Here is a 22,469-nt window from a genome sequence, read left to right as displayed (position 1 = left end):
GCTCATTGACTGACCTGTGAGACCACCACCGATCTTAAAAACAAAAGTTCTAAAGTCCCCTGCTTGGCGGGAGTTGTAGTGCACATTACCAGGCATGCAAACCACCACTCCATTCAAACATGGGTCTGTTGGGCACCCCATTATTGAGATTAATGAGAGAGCCCATGCTATTATGCCTTTATCCGCTATTCGGTGGATAGGTGACAAGTGTGTTTTGTGGGACAATGTCTTTAATTGTCAGTCATAGTAGGCCAATCATGCCATACACATCTACCTTTGCTAAAGTCAGATGATCATTTCAAACATGACTGATCACGTTAATATAAAACTTTAAAATAATGGTTGACTAAAATAGTTAAAGGGAACCTGTGATGTAAAATAACTCTATTAACCTGCAGATATGGGGTTGATCTGCATTTTAATAGCATTCCGACACCGTGAGGCGCCAACACAGAAAGCCCCGCACCCGAGAGGTATTGACCTTTATTCCCCTGGCAGCATTCAGCTCCCAGTCATAGAGAAGGCGTTGGCACGGTTTCAGTCATCGACCAGTGTATAGAGTGTGTTGGCAGACTGATAGTCGTCCTTAATGCTGATTCTGCTGTCAGTCAGTGCCCGGATCGCGGTTACACCTTACACTCTCTATATACAGAGTGGTAATGGAAACCATGTCAGCGGCTTCTTTATGACTGGAAGCTGAATACTGCTGGGGGGAATTAAATTCGCCAGTGCCTCACAGAGCACTATTAATCGGCAGGCTTAATAGCTTTTTTTTTACATGGTTGGTTCCCTTTAAAATCTACTCTCTGCCAACTTTTGTGTGTTTTCTGATTTAAGTAAAACTTACTAAAATTGGCGAATGGGACACTAAGAAAAAAGTTGAATTGAATTTTCTTACAAAGATTTATTGCAATATTATATTATTTGTGACTTTTACACAATGCATTTTGGCAAAGAGAAAAGCATATTGCACTTGGTTATGAAACTGAAATATTGTTTACACCAGAAAGGTTTTATCCTTATCAAATAAAGTACATGAAGAAATAGAATAGCAGGAAGTAGGCATGCGGTATTTACCTGTCAGCAGCATAACCCAATGTCAGAGCCCCTATCAAAAATCCCAAGTTCAGTGAAGCTTGTGTCAAGTCAAGTTTCCATGCATCTTTGCATACCAGGTTGTACTATTGGAAAACAAAGCACAGACCTGTTAATTCTTCTGATTAAATGAAAAAAAAAAAAAATAACAATAATGCAAAGTAAATTGCCGTTTTATTGAATTTGAAGACAAACCAAAATTAAACATTCAATACAATACAAAGTTAGGTAAAATACTGTAAGTATATAAATGGTGTCTACTGCTTTTTCAAGATCAGTTAGATTCTTTTTACTAATATTTAAAAAAAAGTAGGAACGAGTTTAGGTTGTCAGCAAAGTAAGGAATATATATTTTTTTTATTGGGAAATGCTATTTCTTATGCTTTCTAGTATAAATGAAATGCTAATCTAAATGTTCTTTGATATGGTGCATGAGAAAATTACATGACCTCTGCAAAAACAGCTACAACACCATACAAATAAAAAATGTCTGCTGCAATACAAAGGAGGGTAAGGACAAAAATACATTTTAGGCCACGTTCCCACGGTGAGTTTTTGGTGAGGTTTTGAAGCGGTGTATTTTTTTTTAAATGTAAGTAACCTATTTTACTGGGTGCAGAAATGGTGCAGAATAACTGCAACATCAAAAACTGACTGAGGCCACGTGCACATATTGGGCATTTGTGGAGTTTTTTGCCTCAGTAAGTGTAAGCCAACAACAGGAGGGAAACAGTCAGAGGAAAACATGTTGCCACTTCGGCATTTTTTACCCAATCCTGCTTTTGGCTTACAAATACTGAGGTAAAAAAATCACCAAATACTGAACGTGTACACGAGGCCTTACTTGTCTGAAATTGGCTGTCCCCTTGCTATATTTTCATAGCACTTCTCCTTACTCCTTTTGTTTGTATTGGTTTTCAATAAATTTTGTGGCGATTTTACATTCATAGATAACATGTTTACTTTGCTTTGTTTGTAGTCAGGGTCATTTTGCTCTACATACACATTAGACTAATGTCAGCATTATCCGCCAATATTGACAGGTTCAATCAACACTGTAATGTGTATGGGGGCACCGGACAACTAAAGGTACCTTCACACATAACGATTTCGTTAACAATATCGTTGCAACGTCACGCTTTTTGTGACGTAGCAACGATCCCGCTAACGATATCTTTATGTGTGACAGCGACCAACGATCAGGCCCCTCCTGGGAGATCGTTGGTCGTGGGGAATGATCAGGACCTTTTTTTGGTCGCTGATCACCCGCTGTCATCGCTAGATCGGCGTGTGTGATGCCGATCTAGCGATGTGTTCACCTGTAACCAGGGTAAACATTGGGTTACTAAGTGCAGGGCCGCGCTTAGTAACCCGATATTTACCCTGGTTACCATTGTAAAAGTAAAAAAAAAAAACACTACATGCTCACATTCGGATGTCTGTCACGTCCCCCGGCATCAGCTTCCCTGCACTGTGTCAGTGCCGGCCGGCCGTAAAGCAGAGCAGAGCGGTGACGTCACCGCTCTGCTTTACGGCCAGCGCTTACACAGTGCAGGGAAGCTGATGCCGGGGGACGTGACAGACATCAGAATGTGAGTATGTAGTGTTTTTTTTTAACTTTTACAATGGTAACCAGGGTAAATATCGGGTTACTAAGCACGGCCCTGCACTTAGTAACCCGATGTTTACCCTGGTTACCCAGGGACTTCGGCATCGTTGAAGACAGTTTCAACGATGCCGAAGTTGTTCCCCTGATTGTTGGTCACTGGAGAGAGCTGTCTGTGTGACAGCTCCCCAGCGACCACACAACGATTTACCAACGATCACGGCCAGGTCGTATCGCTGGTCGTGATCGTTGGTAAATTGTTTAGTGTAACGGTACCTTAACTGTCCAAAGGAGATGTTGATCTGATATTGGACTGCTGATCTTTTTGTTCTCCTCCAGATAAGCACTACAGGGAGGTCTATCGAGATGGCTGTTGTCCGAATAATCAGTCGAAACATTGGTTGTCAGCAGCCACGTAATGTGTAATGATGATTGTAGCTTTGGCCAACAATCTAACAACAAATGAACACTCAGCTAAGTGTTCCTGTATAGGCAGGAGTCAGGATAAAAACAGTTAGTCAGATCATTAAGCTAACAGCTATCTAAAGTGTATGGCAAATTTTTGCAATGAAATAACCGCTGCATGGTGTTGGAAGGCTATTAACCTGCAAATCAACCCCTTATCTCAAAGGGAAAGGTTATTTCCAGGACTTTGTGAAAAACTAAAAACATGTCTAAGCACTATCATCCAGGTAGTTTCTACCAGTGCCGTTCTTTGCCAGCACAGAGCGGTCACAGACCACTCTGGCTGGAGATTCAGCTGCTTCTTTTCCACTCTGCTCTGTTGATGGGGTGTAGCTTCCAACATCATTCTCATTCATAGTCGGCTCTTCCAGTTAGAGAGCAGGAATCTGGCTGTCAATCAAAATGACATTGAAGCCCCACCCATTCATCAGAGTGTAGTGGAAAAAAAGCAGCCGCTCAGTCAGTAAAATCTGCTGAATTCCTGGCATGAATGGTCTGTGACTGCTCTGTGCCAGCGATAAACTGCATCAGGCACAACAGGCAGGTAGGTAGCAACTGTCTGCCTGTTAGTGCTTAAGCATATTTTACATTCCTGAATATATCCTTTAATAGCGTTACTTTACATGACAGGTTCCCTTGAACTATTTTATCTTCAAGTATCTGACCCCGAACTTGGCCTCTGATAATCCGTTGTGACAGAGTCACTGGTAACGTAATAGAGGGGAGATATGTTTCACTACGCCTAATGGCACAGTAAGTGTTATGAGGGTTAAGTTATGATATGGGCTGCTTTTTAGGGGGACATTCATAGAGTGGGTGGGAGAGTGTCGCCCCCATAACTCCCCCTACAGAGCTAGCACCACTGTGTGCTGACAGGACCTTGGTGAGGTCACAGTCATGTGATCAGTCACGTGTTTGAGGAGTCACATGGTCTGGGCTTAAACGGCTGAAGGAAAGAACTTTTAGTGTTCAGTGTTTTCACCTGGAGAAGGAGCACTACAGGAGAGTGCTGCATGGACTAGTGAACTTGAACCTTATGTGTTCTGTCAGCCATGAGCGGGAGGACTCCCGCTCATAGAAGGACTGTGTTTTTTGTTCTGCCACCATTTTGTTTTATTTTGCTGTTTTGCCCAGAGGGCTGTATTTTCTTTACTATACCGTGGTTTATGCTGCCTAAAATAAATCAAAGGAAGTTCTTAAAGCTGCAGTGTAACCGTGTCTACCTCCGTGTGCAGCTGAGTGACCTGCTAAACCACACAGTGTGTTTTACTCTCTTGTCTTGACTTACCCTTCTGGCATTTGACCCATTACTGTTATCAAACCATGCCTTGACCTTACCCTTCCTAGTATCTGACCTCGTACCTCCTGATTACCCTGTCTCAAGGCTTGTCAGTGAGTAGTGACTCTGCGTCACAAGTCTATGAAGGGCATTATACTGTATATAGGGAGGCTGTGGTGCCATTATATTGTGTATATGGTGACTATGCGGCTGTCATACTGTATGTATGGGGCTGTGCGGCCATCATTCTGAATGCAAGAGGGATGTAGGTTCATCACTGTGTATGTAGGTTCTGTGGCGTTCATCATTCTGTATTTAAGGGGCTGTGAGATCATCATACTGTAACTATGAGAGCTGTGGGACAATCATTCTGTATGTAGGGAGGCTATGGAGCCATTATACTGTAAATAGATGAGCTGTATGGTCATCATGATGTATGTGGTGAGGCTATGGGGCCATCATACTCTATGCAAGGGTGTTTGGTAGCTTTCATTCTGTATGTAAGGGGGCTGTTGAACCAATATTTGGTATATTAGAATCTGTGGGGCCACCATACTGTATATAAGAGGCTGTGGGTCAAACACATCATCTGTAGGGGACTATGGATCCATCATATTGCATGTCAGGTGCTGTGAGACTATTGTACTATATATAGGTAGGCTGTGGAGCCATTATACTGTATGTAGGGGCTGTGGGGCCATCATACTGCATGTAGGTGGCTCTGGGGCAATCATATTCTATGGAAGCTGTTGATGGCATTACACTGTGAAAAGGGAGTTGTAAAAACATCATATTGTGTAAAGGAGCTGTGGCACTATCATACTAAATATAAGGGTGGTGTCGGGCCATTATACTGTATATAGGGTTTGTGTGTTTGCAATACCCTAGGCATCACAATGCAACATCATTTACGTACTTGTATGACACTGTGATGTAGCAGAAATGAAGAAAATCCAGCTCCATGAACCGTGATTACTTTACTCACACAAAATAGTTGGAGGACATACAGTCAGCAATACATCTTACATGACACACGGCATCAATGCATTTCAGATATCTCTGCACGAATATTTAGCACAAACTTTTATTTTCACAAGATCTAATAAGAAAAATAATGTACTACACAATATTATACTCAGCCTGTCCTGAGTACTGTAATATTGCATCTTTGATTTCTTTAATAGCCCCATATGTAGTAAAAGTCCCCAAAATGTCACCATCAAGGCTGCATCTACGGTGACTTGCTTATGGTAATCTTACAAATGATTATGGTGACTTTTGGTGAGAAAAACACTGGATATATGCATGAGTCTGGGCCATTACATTACTGTGTTCTGAAAGTCTTAAAGGTAGTAGTAGGCGTAATATTAAGAATATTAGCAAATACCTTCAATTAGAAATTTAGTATAGATCTTCTAATTTGCTATGTCCCTTACCTCATGTGGGGCATTGCATTAGCTTAGGTATCCATGGTTACAACGACAAACTGTCACTATATGGCCAGGGTTACACTTGCGAGTGTAATGAGAATAACTCAAGCGAGTCTCTCGCATCAATACCCGGAACTGTCACTGGCACTCGGGACTGGAGCGTGCGGCTGCATGGAAATTCATGCAGACGAACTCTCCGTTCCCTAGTTCCGGCAGCAGTGCCGGGTGTTGATGCGAGAGACTCACGTGAGTTTCTCACATTGCACTCGCAAGTGTGACCCCAGCCTATGAGAATAATGAGTGACCATAACCATGGATAACAAAGCTACTGAAATGCAAATTAGAAGAACTATACTAAATTTCTAATTGGAGGTATCTGCTAATATTATTAATTTTATGCCTACTACATATTAGGATGGCATCTTGGTGATGGAAATATCTCTTCAATGTTTTAATTTCTCAGGTGTATGGGTAATTACTCTGGCAGACACAAACAGAAAAGGGCCTCTGTGCAAGAATAATACATGGGCCCTTTGCAGCCCAAGACTTCCTAAAAATGCAAAATTTCTTTGGAGGTAGAAATGGACCCCCATACATTTTGGGCCCCTGTGCAGCCACAGAATGTACCAATGATATGTCCATCCCTGTGTGATTATATTTTTCCAATTTGTATTTGGGAGTATAATGTGGAATATGTATTATTTATCTACACTGTGTGCAGAATTATTAGGCAAGTTATATTTTGATCACATGATACTTTTTATACATGTCGTCCTACTCCAAGCTGTTCAGGCTTGAGAGCCAACTACCAATTAAGTAAATCAGGTGATGTGCATCTCTGTAATGAGGAGGGGTGTTGTCTAATTACATCAAAATCCTAAATAAGGTGTGTTTAATTATTAGGCAACTTCCTTTCCTTTGGCAAAATGGGTCAGAAGAGAGACTTGACGGGCTCGGAAAAGTCCAAAATTGTGAGATGTCTTGCAGAGGGATGCAGCAGTCTTGAAATTGCCAAACTTTTGAAGCGTGATCATCGAACAATCATACGTTTCATGGCAAATAGCCAACAGGGTCGCAAGAAGTGTGTTGGGCAAAAAAGGCGCAAAATAACTGCCCATGAATTGAGGAAAATCAAGCGTGAAGCTCCCAAGATGCCATTTGCCACCAGTTTTGCCATATTTCAGAGCTGCAACGTTACTGGAGTAACAAAAAGCACAATGAGAGTGACTCTTGATGGGCCAGATGGATGGGCCAGAGGCTGGATCAGTAAAGGGCAGAGAGCTCCACTCCGACTCAGACGCCAGCAAGGTGGAGGTGGGGTACTGGTATGGGCTGGTATCATCAAAGATGAACTTGTGGGACATTTTCGGGTTGCGGATGCAGTGAAGCTAAACTCCCAGACCTACTGCCAGTTTCTAGACGACAACTTCTTCAAGCAGTGGTACAGGAAGAAGTCGGTATAATTCAATAAAAACATGATTTTCATGAAGGACAATGCTCCATCACATGTCTCCAAATACTCCACAGCGTGGCTGGCCATTAAAGGTCTCAAAGAAGAAAAGATAATGACATGGCCCCCTTGTTCACCTGACCTGAACCCCATGGAGAACCTGTGGTCCCTCATAAAATGTGAGATCTACAGGGAGGGAAAACAGTACACCTCGCGGAACAGTGTCTGGGAGGCTGTCGTGGATGCTGCACGCAATGTTGGTCATAAACAGATCAAGCAACTGACAGAATCTATGGATGGAAGGCTGTTGAGTGTCATCATAAAGAAAGGTGGCTATATTGGTCACTAATTTTGGGGGGGGTTGTTTTTGCATGTCAGAAATGTTTATTCCTAAATTTTGTGCAGTGATATTGGTTTACCTGGTGAAAATAAACAAGTGAGATGGGAATATATTTGGTTTTTATTAAGTTGCCTAATAATTCTGCACAGTAATAGTTGCCTGCACAAACAGATATCCTCCTAACATAGCCAAATCTAAAAAAACCCACTCCGACTTCCAAAAATATTAAGCTTTGATATTTATGAGTCTTTTGGGTTGATTGAGAACATAGTTGTTGATCAATAATAAAAATAATCCTCCATACACAGTGTATTTTTTATGGAGCATGGATGTGGCAATACCAGTTTCATGTATGTTTCTTGTTTTTCTTTTCTCATAAAAGCTACGCTTTTAATGGCAAAACATATTTTCTTTTTTCCCCTTTTTATTTACTTCTACAAACTTTGTTGAACTTTTTTATTTAACTTTTTACTTTGTTATTGGGCTTGAACATTCAATAGATTGATTTATTGTATAATACACTATATGCAATACATTAACACACAACCTATTAGACCCAGCTTATGGCGATGCCAAATTGGCCAACATTGCTAACAGACCCACAGCAACCATCGTCACCCCAAACTTGGTTTGCAAGGGGACCAATGGGGCGAAAGAGATTACACACTCCTTTTCTCAACCATCTAAATTCTGCAGTCACTATTAATCATGATATCTAAACAGATTCATTGTAACACTGGCTATTGCTGCAGAAGCTCAGCAGTCTGATATGTCAAGCTCCAGTGCGATGCTAGGCACAGCTCTTATACCTGCCTCTGCCAACCTATACATGTACTCCCATTTGCACAAAGAGCTTCCCTACCATACCGTACATGTACCTCCTGTGTAGAGAGGGGTTTAAAAAATACACACAAAGAAATAAACTTTGGAAAAAATATTAAAGGGGTTTTCCCATGAACAAAGTTCATTTTAATCAACAGATCTTGGAATAATAAGAAGTTCCACAATTGGATGTGTTAAATAAAGTATACTCTCTTTTCCTTCCTCCGCTGCCCAGGGAGTATGGCACTGCGATCGCGAGGGCTCACACTGAGCGCCACCACGATTGAGTACAGGTGTCAGCTCTATGTGAGAGCTGACACCCTGCAGCAATACCCATGATTGGGGCTAGCACCGATCATGGGCATTTAACCCCTCTGACACCGCTGTCAGTAGGGACAGCAGCATAGAAGAGCATCGTGCAGGGAGTGGGCTCCCTGTGTGCTTTCATCAGGACAACGCAATGCGATTGCACTGTCCTGATGGTCTCCATGGAGGCCCCCGGTCGCAACATTTCGGGGTGGTCCTTAGGGGTCCTGCAGAGAAGGTGGCCTTGTGATTGTCTGCTGAGAGCAGACACATAAATGCCTCCTTCCCTGCCTGTTAGACGCTGCTCTGATGCTCTGCAGGGCATTATATCAGCAATCTGATGCTGTACAGTGATGTCCCATCCTGGGACAATGTAAAAAGGTAAAAAAATGATTACGAAGTGTAAAAATATTTAAAAAAATCCCCCAAAAAGAACACATATATATTATTCCAATATCCAATAAATACATTAATTTATGTAAAAAGTAAATTAAATAAAAAGTACACGTATTTGGTATCACCGCATCCAGAAAGACCCGCTTTATAAAACTGTCCCACTAGTTATCCCCTTCGGTGATTACTGTAAAAAAAATAAAATAAAAAACAATGCAAAAAATAATGCTTTATCATCATACCGCCGAACAAAAAGTGCAATAAAACGTGATCGAAAAGACAAATGTAAATAAAAATGGTACCACTGAAAATGTCATCTTGACTCGCAAAAAAAAAAGCCATAATACGGCTCCATCAGCGAAAAAAAAAGTTTTAGCTCACAGAGTAAAGCAATGCAAAACTAATTATTTTTTCTATAAAATAGCTTTTATTTTGTAAAAGAGACAAAATAAAAAAAATAAATCTAAATTGGGTATCACTGTAATCATACTGATCCGAAGAATAAAGCTGTCTTATTAATTTTACCACATGCAGATGGTATAACACAACAAAACAAAGCAAAAAGCAATTCCTGAATTGCTGGTTTTTGTTCATTCTGTCTCCCAAAAATCGGAATAGAAAGCAATCAAAAAATGTCATGTGCCCATAAATGGTACCAATAAAAACGTCAGCTCGTCCCTGATGAGCCATGACATGTCTCTATCGGCCAAAATATTGAAAAATTATTACTCTCAAAATATGGTGATGCAAAAACTATTTTTTGCAATAAAAATCGTTTTTTAGTGTGTGACAGCAGCCAAGTATAAGAACCCGATATAAATCTAATCTCGCTGTAATCGTGTAAGGAGGTGGAAGGGACCCTCACGTGCCTCCACTCCCCTGGTCACTGTTCAAATATTACATGCGGCACCTCATGGTGTATTAATGTGAGATGCAACGTTTATACATGTTTACTGATATTTGTGTACTGCAATGTAAAAGAATTTGCTATGTTTTGTGCATCGGCCTAGGCAAAGGTTAGGAAGTAGTATAGGACCAAGGGGATTAGAATAGACATAGGGAATAGGATAGCATAGAATAGACAGGAGTGCTAGTGAAATACAGGCAGCATAAGAGTTAAGCAGTTGGGAGGAGTTAGAGCAGGGCAGTGCAGAGCCACAGGGATATAGAAGCACTTCCTGTATAGGCAGCAAAGCCCGGGCAGTGCAGCAGTGAGAGCAGAAGGTTCTCAGGCCGTGGGGATAAAGCTGCTGGGCAGTAAGGGGGCCCAGGCTGGAAGTCATGTAGGCAGTCATCAGCAAGAATAGAAGCCAACCTGAAGAGGATCCGGGGTCTAAGACTGGAGCAGGAGGAGCTGAGATGGTGATTCTGGCACCTTTCCCAATTGGAACCGGACCTGGGACTGATAGTAAGCTAGTGGGCCTGGAGCACAAGTGGGAAAGAGATTGTCCAGAAGAGGTTCAGTGATTGTCCAATAGTGGGTCACAGATTGACCAAGAGTGAGACAGAGGCTGCAAGGATATAGACAGAGGTTGCAAGGCTATAGACAGAGGCTGCAAGGATATTGACAGAGTTGCCAGGAAGAACCGAGTTTGCCCAGAAGGCAGGGAAAGATAAGATGTCTCTGTGTTTAACTTGTGCTGCCTGTGTGAAGAATGCAGATAAGAAAATGTCTCTGTGTTTGAACTGTGCTGCCTAAGTGATGAATATACTGCTGTCTAGCAAAGTTAAGCTGTTGGAAAGAGACCACATCTCAAAATTGATTTGCAGAGCTCATGAATGCAGAGCCGACAAGACAGCAGCCGAGAAACCCCTCACCACAACCGTGAGTGTGTTGCTGCGCACGCAGCAGAAGGAACACTGTATTTCATCTGTAGGGTGCCAGGGTGTGTGAACAGAACAGCCCACTGCCACAACTACCACCCTGGCAGCCTTATAATTGCACCGACCCAAAGAATAAAACTGCATAAAAAATAAAACCAATTCTTTAACTGCTGTTGATTTTTTTCATTCTGCCTCCCAAAGATCACAGGAAAGCTGGGTGCACATTTATCCTGCACTCTACACTGAGCGTTTACATCGGGGTTTCCATGTGCATTTCTGAAATACATGATTCAGACAGAACCCCCGGCAGAAAATTCCCAATAGTGAGGCAGATGGAGGCACTGTGGATGCCATAGGACTGGTGATCCGGTTGTCTCCATCTTTTTAGGATTGTATAAAAGTACCATCAGCCACAGTTTTGTGCACTTCTGAAAAAGACACCACTGAACAGAGGCCAGATGGAGTCCAGAGTAACTCTGCTGCCTCATTGTAGTGAATGGATCCATCGGGGTTTCATCTGTCACGTCACTCGGAGATTTAGATTTAAACCCCAAAGTAAGTGCTCAGTGTAGAGCGCCAGATAAATGTGATCCCAAATGTTATATAAAATGTTCCCAATAAAAGCTCCAACTCAATCATCAAAAAAAGCAAGCCCTCACTCAGGTCTGTCATTTGTTAACGTGAATATAGGGGGCTTCCACATTACTCGTAGCACAAAGGCTCTTGAGAAGTGAAATGGCTCATCACCCCCCAAAAGGAATTCAGCAAATTCTGTGCTCCCAAATCCAAATACCCCCCCTTATGAGCCCCAGTGTCCCAGTGTGCCTAATCCACATTTAGCATGCACATGATTGTCATTTCTGTAGTGATGAGGGCTAATTTACAGGTACATGTCTCCAGAAGCATGAGCTGGGTGTAATGTACTGGTCACTACAGCATATGGGTCACTACAATGACAGTTTGCAATTTTCACTCAGCAACATCCACTGTTGCCTGTTTCTGGAAAACACCCATGAAGTCAAAATCGTCATTACATCTGTAGATAAATTCTCCAAGGGGTATAATTTCCAAAATAGGTTCACTTGAGGGGGATTCTGCTTTTTTTTTTTAGCACTTAGGGGCTCTTTATATGGAGTCTGCAAACTATTCTCTCAGTATGGCTAACCAGTACTGTACATCCACATATTGGATATTTCTACATTCAGCAGAAATTGTTGGAGAAATTTTGGTGCCATTTTTACCCATTTCCTAGTAGAAAAATGTAAAACTTGGGGCTAACACACAATCTTTGTGGTAAAAATGTAAATGATTTTTTTCTTGACTTCACAATGGTATAAAATTCTGTGACACACGTGTTGTCAGTATAATCACTGAACCCCTAGATGAATTCATTGAGGGGTTTAGTTTGTAAAATTGGGTCACTTATGGGGGGTTCTGCTGTTCAGTCCCCCAGGGGCTCTGCCAATATAACATGGCACCCTCAAACAAGTGCAGCAAAATCTGCACAGTAGTATGACATTTCTTCCTTTCTGGGGTATTGGTTAACTCAGGAGAAATTGCACAATACATCTTCAGGTCCATTTTCTCCTGTTAAAGGAAAAAAATGTAGTCAGCTTACCGATCTTAGAAGGAATCCCCAGACCTGCCAACGCCCAGCATGGATAGGGGTGGGCGCCCACAGCAAATGGAGATAAGAAGAGAAATCCAGCTGAAGGCGGAGGTGGTTCACACTTTGTGCGACTTTATTAGACAACTGAAGCCATAAATCGTTTTAAAAAAAGTCTTTGCATAGCAATCACCTGGGACACCAGTAAGGAGGATCAACGCGTTTCAACTATGAAGTTTTACTCATGATCTACCTAATAGTGCAATGGAAACATATATATATATATATAATGTGCACAAGACATTGATTGGACAGACAATTAAAAATGCAAACAAGCATGTATAAATGTATAAAGAAGTAATCACCAGTTAGGAATATCATAGAAATGACTTAAATTGACATAGTAAATACCCTTAAGGAACATTGCTTGAACATTACTTAAACATTAATTAGTATTGCTTTAATAAATCATGTCTAGCATTAAGGCCATAGGGAATACGTGTGTCAAGCATAAACATCCAATACGTTTCCCGATTGAAAAGTTTCTGTAAATTACCTCCTCTCGGAGGTTTGTAAACCTTTTCTATTCCACAGAATCTGAGACTAGTTAAATTACCTTTGTGCAAGTTGTAAAAGTGTCTGGAGATAGCTAAAGCAGAAAGGGCTTTAGAATTTACGGCATCTGATAGGTGCCGTCTCACTCGTACTTTTAATGGACATGTGGTGCAGCCTATGTACTGAACTTTATATGTAATGTAATACATTCTATTAGATACACTACATTTTCAGGGTTGCAATTAATGTAATCATGTATATCAAATTGTTTGTGATTATGAAAAGATGAGAATTTGTTTGTTTTATGCACATAGTTACATGTTTTGCAGCGAGTGGCTCCACATCCGAAAAACCCTGTGGCGTTGAGCCAAGTAACTCTATTAGTATCTCATAGAGAGCTAGAGAATAGACTTGGGGACAGGATGGAGCCCAAAGTGGGTGCTCGTTTAGCAACAAATTTGATATCGTTCTGTGTTAGAATTCGTTTTAATTTGTCATCTTGTTTTAACATGGGTAAATGATTTTTCACAATATCCACAATCTGCCTATATTGTGAACTATATGAGGTACTGAATACTACATTATTGTTGCTTGTCTGTGGACTATTATAAGTAGATTTATAATTTTTTGTCGTTAATAGATTTTTGCGATCTACTTTGGAGATTTTTTTACATGCTTTGTCCAGATTCCATTTAGGATATCCTGTATTAGAAAGACGCTCACAGGTTTTCTCTGTCTCTGCCAAAAAAAACATCATTTTCTCCTGTTAGCCTTGTGAAAATACAAAATTTGAAGCTGAAAAAGTTGTTTGTGGGAAAAATTAGTTTTTTTTTTTATTTTCACGGCTCTACGTTATAAACTTCTGTGGGCACCTGAGGGTTCAAGTCGCTCAATACACATCTAGATAAATTCCCTAAGGGGTCTAATTTCCAAAATGTTGTGACTTGTGGGGGGTTTCCATTGTTTAGGCACATCAGGGGCTCTCCAAACGAAACATGGTGTCCGCTAATTATGCAAGTAAATTTTCCATTCAAAAAGTGAAATGGTGCTCCTTCCTTTCCAAGCTCTGCCGTGTGCTCAAACAGTGGTGTCTCCCACATATGGGGTATCGGCATGCTCAGGAGAAATTGCACAACAAATTTTATGGTCCATTTTTTCCTGTAACCCTAAAGGTCTAAAGGAAAATTTTTGTGAAAGAAAGTTAAATGTTTATTTTTTTTCCTTCCACATTCCATTAATTTCGGTGAAGCACCTGAAAGGTTAATAATCTTCTTGAATGTGGTTTTGAGTACCTTGAGGAGTGCAGTTTTTAGAATGGTGTCAATTTTGGGTATTTTCTGTCATAAAGGCACCTCAAAGTCACTTCAAATGTGATGTGGTCCCTAAAAAAATGGTTTTGCAAATTTTATTGTAAAAATGAGAAATTGCTGGTCAACGTTTAACCCTTATAACTTCCTAACAAAAAAAAATTGTGTTCTAAAAATTATGCTGATGTAAATTAGACATGTGGGAAATGTTTTTTAACTATTTTGTGTGATAAGACTCTCTGATTTAAGGGCATAAAAATGAAAAGTTTGAAAATTGCAAAATTTTAAACAATTTCACCAAATTTCTGATTTTTTCATAAATAAACGCAAGTCATATCAAATAGATTTTACAACTATCACTAAGTACAATATGTCACGAGAAAACATTCTCAGAATCAGTGGGATCCATTGAAGCGTTCCAGAGTTATGACCTCATAAAATGACAGTGGTCAGAATTGTAAAAATTGGCCTGGTCAGGAAGGTGAAAACAGGCTTTGGGTGAAGGGGTTAAATAATTATTCTTTTAAGTAACTCTTCAGAATAACCTGTCATGTGTTTTTTCAAGAGGAATAAGACAGTTTCTAGCTTCTTTAATCTCCATTTCTCCACCTGAGGCCGGCGTCACAGTAGAGAGTTTTACGGACGTATGAGCGCATAAAATACGTCCGTAAAACACGCATTACACACGACCCAATGATTCTCAATGGGTCAGGTCCTATCAGCCGTATATTACGCATCCATATTATACGGCTTTCTACGGCCGTAGAAAATCGCAGCATGCTGCGTTTGTCAGCGTATTGCGCAAAAAATACGCCAATGAAAGTCTATGGGGGCCCACAAAATACAGGAATGCATACGGACCATGCGTGTGACTTGCGAGAAATACGCTATACTCTGGCAGATGTCCGGAAATGTCCAAAGGCCTCAATCAGGCAGGTGAGACAAGCTAATTAGCTGAAAAAGCCAGACAGTGAACCCGGAAGTCTGCTGCACGCCTCCACGGAGTGAGAATCAGCAGGGCTAACATTATAAATGTGGACATGCTCATAATTTTGGTGCAAGAAAGGCCAGTAATTTGGGACCAAAGAGATCCCAACTATGCCAACAGGGTCCAAAAAGAGGCAGCATGGAGGAGTGTGTGTGGGTCCCTATTCCCACATTTTGAGCAGCAGCCACGTGAGGCACAAAGCCAAATAAGTAAGTACACTCATGCTTGTAATTTATTTTTCTTGTGAAACAGCATTATCTAACTCCTTTGAAGTATTCTACATGAAATTGTTAATTAGTTCAGAAATGAATTTAAAGAACACCAGTATGTACATGGTGCTGTACATGATAAACGGATTAAATAAATGGTTGTAACAGAAGTCCCTTACAGTGTTAACCAGCAAAATTACATTCTGGGATAGAGGGTAGAGGACTCTGTCCTTGTGGCCTTACATACAAATTGTATTATTTGATCACAATTACTAATAAATGTATTCCACAAATGCATATTCCTATGCTACACTAAAATCTGTGTAGTCAATTACACCTTGTGTGACCACTGTGCATAATGGGGTAATCAATTTGTTTATTGCATTTTGTTTCAGTGGGTGATGTGATGACAAGATGGCGGAGCATGCGCGATCAATATAGGAGGGAGAGGCAGCAGCATGACAGGAGTGGGGCAGGCACACGTCCAAAAAAAAGAAAATACATATATTTTGACCGTTTGACCTTCTTAAATCCCAGCATGGATCTCAGACCGTAAGTACAAACCTCACAATACATTTTCAACATATGTTTTTGTTTTTTTTATATTTAAACATTTAAATAAATACTTTAATTACAGAACACAGTCTAACCTCACTGAAAGGGAGACAGGGTCGGATTCGGAGGTGGTCATAGACCCAGTTGGGGAAGGAGAAGAGCTGGCTGGCCCATCTTCTGAGCCGTCATGCTCCATCCCTCCAGGATCCTCGTCATCTGTCCATCCAGCTCCAGCAGCACCAGGACAAGAAGATGCCCCACCATCAACATCAGCAGGAGCAGCAGCACAACCAATCCAGGATGACCCTGTAAACAGCAGCAGACCTACTGTTGCCCTGGAGCGCTCACCACAGGCTGCAGTGATATCACAGCGTGCTCGCCGTGAAGAGAGCTACTCCAAAGTAGGAGAAATGTTGATGCTGGGGTGTTGAACTACCTGGCAAGGGTTCGTGAGGATGATGGTGAGGAGGGCTTTACGAGGAGCCTGGCCCGATATTTACGTCCCCTAGTGCGTGAGGTGAGGCTTCGTGTGAGAGGGTGCATTCAGATCCTTATTGATGCATGCACCCCCCCAAATAACCCATACCAGCTTATGGAGACCATTGAAAATTTGCAGCTGTCAAAATCTCCTGCGGCTGCAAAGATGTCAACAGGTGCATGATCAACAGGGATCTGAAGCACCCCATCCACGTGAGCCTACACCTCAACCCCTACCCACACCCAACCCACTATGGCAACCTTAGTCCCATATGGCAGGCTATCAGCAACCATCCCAATATGGCTACTTGTCCAGACCCATTGCTGGAGGCTGGTCCCAATCTGGGTTTGGACGACATGGCAATATTGGGTTTGGATATGATTCCAGGCCATATTTTCCCAAACATGAGGGATTTGGTCAAAATCCTTATGTGTTGTGAATTCTGTTGTCGAACTCCCTCCTGTGGTCGTGAATGGTACTTCGGCAAGTTCTGTCTATGGGCTCCCTCTGGTGGCTATGAGTGAAGCTGCTGCTTCTGAGGTTCCTTACACAGGTGACGTGGTTTATCCTTTGGTTGGCTGCTCTATTTAACTCCTCTCAGATCGTTACTCCATGCCAGCTGTCAATGTTTTTGCATTGGTTCAGTTCGCTCCTGGATCTCTCTGGTTACCTGCCTTCTCCTGCAGAAGCTAAGTTCCTGATAGTCATTATTTGTTCACTGTTTTCTTGTCCAGCTGGTTATCATGATTTTGTCTTGCTAGCTGGAAGCTCTGGGATGCAGAGTGGCCCTCCGCACCGTGAGTCGGTGCGGAGGTCTTTTTGTACACTCTGCGTGGTCTTTTGTAGGTTTTTGTGCTGATCGCAAGGTTACCTTTCCTATCCTCTGTCTATTTAGTAAGTCTGGCCTCTCTGTGCTGAAACCTGTTTCATTTCTACGTTTGTGACTTTCATCTTTACTCACAGTCAATATATGTGGGGGGCTGCCTTTTCCTTTGGGGAATTTCTCTGAGGCAAGGTAGGCTTTATTTTCTATCTCTAGGGCTAGCTAGCTCTTGGGCTGTGACGAGGCGCCTAAGGAGCGTCAGGAGCACTCCACGGCTATTTCTAGTGTGTGTGATAGGATTAGGAATTGTGGTCAGCAGAGCTCCCACATCCCAGAGCTCGTCCTGTATGAGGTTTAACTATCAGGTCATTCCGGGTGCTCCTAACCACCAGGTCATAACAGTACAGCTGGCCCAAAGTATTAATGCATCTCAATAGAGGGATAAAAGAACTTCTGAGACCATTTTTTTTTCTTTGCACTGTGTTTTGTCTTTCTTTTCCCCTAGACCTTTGGGTGGTTCAGGACACAGGTGTAGAGATGGACATTCAAGGTCTGTCCTCTTGTGTGGATCATCTCACTGCAAGGGTACAAAACATTCAAGATTTTGTGGTTCAGAATCCTATGTTAGAGCCTAAAATTCCTATTCCTGACTTATTTTTTGGGGATAGATCTAGGTTCTTGAATTTAAAAAAAAATTGTAAACTGTTTCTAGCTTTGAAACCCCGCTCCTCTGGTGACCCCGTTCAACAGGTAAAAATCATTATTTCTTTATTGCGTGGTGACCCTCAAGACTGGGCATTTTCCCTTGCGCAAGGAGATCCGGCATTGCGTGATGTTGATGCGTTTTTTCTGGCGCTTGGATTGCTTTATGATGAACCAAATTCAGTGGATCAGGCAGAGAAAATCTTGCTGGCTTTGTGTCAGGGTCAGGATGAAGCGGAGGTGTACTGTCAGAAGTTTAGAAAGTGGTCTGTGCTTACTCAGTGGAATGAATGTGCCCTGGCGGCAATTTTCAGAAAGGGTCTTTCTGAAGCCCTTAAGGATGTCATGGTGGGATTTCCCACGCCTGCTGGTCTGAATGAGTCTATGTCTTTGGCCATTCAGATCGATTGGCGCATGCGGGAGCGCAAAGCTGTGCACCATCTGGCGGTATTCTCTGAGCATAAGCCTGAGCCTATGCAGTGTGATAGGACTTTGACCAGAGCTGAACGGCAAGAACACAGACGTCGGAATGGGCTGTGTTTTTACTGTGGTGAATCCACTCATGCTATCTCCGATTGTCCTAAACGCACTAAGCGGTTCGCTAGGTCTGCCACCATTGGTACGGTACAGTCTAAATTTCTTTTGTCCGTTACTCTGATTTGCTCTGTGTCATCCTATTCTGTAATGGCATTTGTGGATTCAGGCGCTGCCCTGAATTTGATGGACTTGGAGTTTGCCAGGCGCGTGGTTTTTTCTTGGAGCCCTTGCAGTATCCTATTCCATTGAGAGGAATTGATGCTACGCCTTTGGCCAAGAATAAGCCTCAGTACTGGACTCAATTGACCATGTGCATGGCTCCTGCACATCAGGAGGATATTTGCTTTTTGGTGTTGCATAATTTGCATGATGTGGTCGTTTTGGGGTTGCCATGGCTACAGGTCCATAATCCAGTGTTGGATTGGAAATCTATGTCTGTGTCCAGCTGGGGTTGTCAGGTGGTACATGGTGATGTTCCATTGCTGTCAATTTCGCCTTCCACTCCTTCTGAAGTCCCTGAGTTTTTATCAGATTACCGGGATGTATTTGAAGAGCCCAAATCTGGTGCCCTACCTCCTCATAGGGGTTGCGACTGTGCTATTAATTTGATTCCTGGTAGTAAGTTTCCTAAGGGCCGTCTGTTTAATTTATCTGTGCCAGAGCACGCCGCTATGCGGAGTTATATAAAGGAATCCTTGGAGAAGGGTCATATTCGTCCGTCGTCGTCACCATTGGGAGCAGGGTTCTTTTTTGTGGCCAAGAAGGATGGTTCTTTGAGACCTTGTATTGATTACCGCCTTCTTAATAAGATCACAGTCAAATTTCAGTATCCTTTGTCGCTGCTGTCTGATTTATTTGCTCGCATTAAGGGGGCTAGTTGGTTCACCAAGATAGATCTTCGTGGTGCGTATAATCTTGTACGAATTAAACAGGGTGATGAATGGAAAACGGCATTTAATACGCCCGAGGGCCATTTTGAGTACCTGGTTATGCCATTCGGGCTTTCTAATGCTCCATCTGTGTTTCAGTCCTTTATGCATGACATCTTCCGAGAGTACCTGGATAGATTCATGATTGTATATTTGGATTACATTTTGGTCTTTTCGGATGATTGGGAGTCTCATGTGAAGCAGGTCAGAATGGTATTCCAGGTCCTTCGTGCGAATTCCTTGTTTGTGAAGGGGTCAAAGTGTCTCTTTGGAGTTCAGAAGGTTTCATTTTTGGGTTTCATTTTTTCCCCTTCTACTATCGAGATGGCCCCTGTTAAAGTTCAGGCCATTTACGATTGGACTCAGCCTACATCTGTGAAAAGCTTGCAGAAGTTCCTGGGCTTTGCTAATTTTTATCGTCGCTTCATCGCTAACTTTTCCAGTATTGCTAAACCGTTGACTGATTTGACCAAGAAAGGTGCTGATGTGGTCAATTGGTCCTCTGCGGCTGTAGAGGCTTTTCAGGAGTTGAAGCGTCGTTTTGCTTCTGCCCCTGTGTTGTGCTAGCCAGATGTTTCGCTCCCTTTTCAGGTGGAGGTTGATGCTTCTAAAATTGGAGCAGGGGCTGTTTTGTCGCAAAGAAGTTCTGATGGCTCGGTGATGAAACCCTGTGCCTTCTTTTCTAGAAAATTCTCGCCTGCTGAGCGCAATTATGATGTGGGCAATCGGGAGTTGTTGGCCATGAAGTGGGCATTCGAGGAGTGGCGACATTGGCTTGAAGGAGCTAAACATCGCGTGGTGGTCTTGACGGATCACAAGAATTTGACTTATCTCGAGTCTGCCAAATGGTTGAATCCTAGACAGGCTTGATGGTCGCTCTTTTTCTCCCGTTTTGATTTTGTGGTTTCATACCTTCCGGGATCTAAGAATGTGAAGGCTGATGCCCTGTCAAGGAGTTTTGTACCTGATTCTCTGGGTGTTCCGGAGCCGACGGGTATTCTTAAAGAAGGGGTAATTTTGTCTGCCATTTCCCCTGATTTCCGGCGTGTGCTGCAAAAGTTTCAGGCTGATAGACCTGACCGTTGTCCTACGGAGAAACTGTTTGTCCCTGATAGATGGACTAGTAGAGTTATCTCGGAGATTCATTGTTCAGTGTTGGCTGGTCATCCTGGAATCTTTGGTACAAGAGATTTGGTGGCTAGATCCTTTTGGTGGCCTTCTTTGTCACGGGATGTGCGTTCTTTTGTGCAGTCCTGTGGGATTTGTGCTCGGGCTAAGCCCTGCTGTTCTCGTGCCAGTGGGTTGCTTTTGCCCTTGCCGATCCCAAAGAGGCCCTGGACGCATATTTCCATCGATTTTATTTATGATCTCCCTGTTTCTCAAAAGATGTCGGTCATTTGGGTGGTTTGTGATCGCTTCTCTAAGATGGTACATTTGGTACCCTTATCTAAACTACCTTCCTCCTCTGATTTGGTGCCATTGTTTTTCCAGCATGTGGTTCATTTGCATGGCATTCCAGAGAACATCGTCTCGGACAGAGGTTCCCAGTTTGTTTCGAGGTTTTGGCGGTCCTTTTGCGCTAAGATGGGCATTGATTTGTCTTTTTCTTCGGCTTTCCATCCTCAGACTAATGGCCAAACCGAACGAACTAATCAGACTTTGGAGACATATCTGAGATGCTTTGTTTCTGCGGATCAGGATGATTGGGTGTCCTTCTTGCCTTTGGCTGAGTTCGCCCTTAATAATCGGGCCAGCTCGGCTACTTTAGTTTCTCCTTTTTTCTGTAATTCTGGTTTCCATCCTCGTTTCTCTTCATGGCAGGTTGAGCCTTCGGACTGTCCTGGTGTGGATGCGGTGGTGGACAGGTTGCGGCAGATTTGGACTCATGTGGTGAACAATTTGACATTGTCCCAGGAGAAGGCTCAACGTTTCACTAACCGCCGGCGTTGTGTTGGTCCCCGACTTCATGTTGGGGATTTGGTTTGGTTGTCATCTCGTCACGTTCCTATGAAGGTTTCCTCTCCTAAGTTTAAGCCTCGTTTCATTGGACCATATAAGATTTCTGAAGTTCTTAATCCTGTGTCATTTCGTTTGGACCTTCCAGCTTCTTTTGCGATCCATAATGTGTTCCATAGGTCGTTGTTGCGGAGATACGTGGCGCCTATGGTACCCTCTGTTGATCCTCCTGCCCCGGTGTTGGTCGAGGGGGAGTTGGCGTATGTGGTGGAGAAGATTTTGGATTCTCGTGTTTCGAGACGGAAACTCCAGTACCTGGTCAAGTGGAAGGGTTATGGTCAGGAAGATAATTCCTGGGTTTTTGCCTCTGATGTTCATGCTGCCGATCTTGTTCGTGCCTTTCATTTGGCTCATCCTGATCGGCCTGGGGGCTCTGGTGAGGGTTCGGTGACCCCTCCTCAAGGGGGGGGGGGTACTGTTGTGAATTCTGTTGTCGAACTCCCTCCTGTGGTCGTGAATGGTACTTCGGCAAGTTCTGTCTATGGGCTCCCTCTGGTGGCTATGAGTGAAGCTGCTGCTTCTGAGGTTCCTTACACAGGTGACGTGGTTTATCCTTTGGTTGGCTGCTCTATTTAACTCCTCTCAGATCGTTACTCCATGCCAGCTGTCAATGTTTTTGCATTGGTTCAGTTCGCTCCTGGATCTCTCTGGTTACCTGCCTTCTCCTGCAGAAGCTAAGTTCCTGATAGTCATTATTTGTTCACTGTTTTCTTGTCCAGCTGGTTATCATGATTTTGTCTTGCTAGCTGGAAGC

General features: G+C 42.6%; 1 protein-coding gene across 2 annotated transcripts in view; it reads right to left on the bottom strand.

Annotated features, from left to right (window-relative positions):
* The window catches only part of SLC22A3 (solute carrier family 22 member 3), a 392,110-nt gene that overhangs the window by 208,072 nt on the left and 161,569 nt on the right, over nucleotides 1-22,469 (bottom strand). For both annotated transcript variants that reach the window (XM_069769517.1, XM_069769516.1), the window contains exon 2: nucleotides 1,078-1,181. In XM_069769517.1, coding sequence (XP_069625618.1) covers nucleotides 1,078-1,181 — 104 coding nt within the window. The remainder of the gene's footprint in view (nucleotides 1-1,077; nucleotides 1,182-22,469) is intronic.

Source organism: Ranitomeya imitator, chromosome 5 (assembly GCF_032444005.1).
Source record: "Ranitomeya imitator isolate aRanImi1 chromosome 5, aRanImi1.pri, whole genome shotgun sequence".
In the NCBI taxonomy this organism is placed as follows: Eukaryota; Metazoa; Chordata; class Amphibia; order Anura; family Dendrobatidae; genus Ranitomeya; species Ranitomeya imitator.
This window is presented reverse-complemented; position numbering and strand designations above follow the sequence as displayed.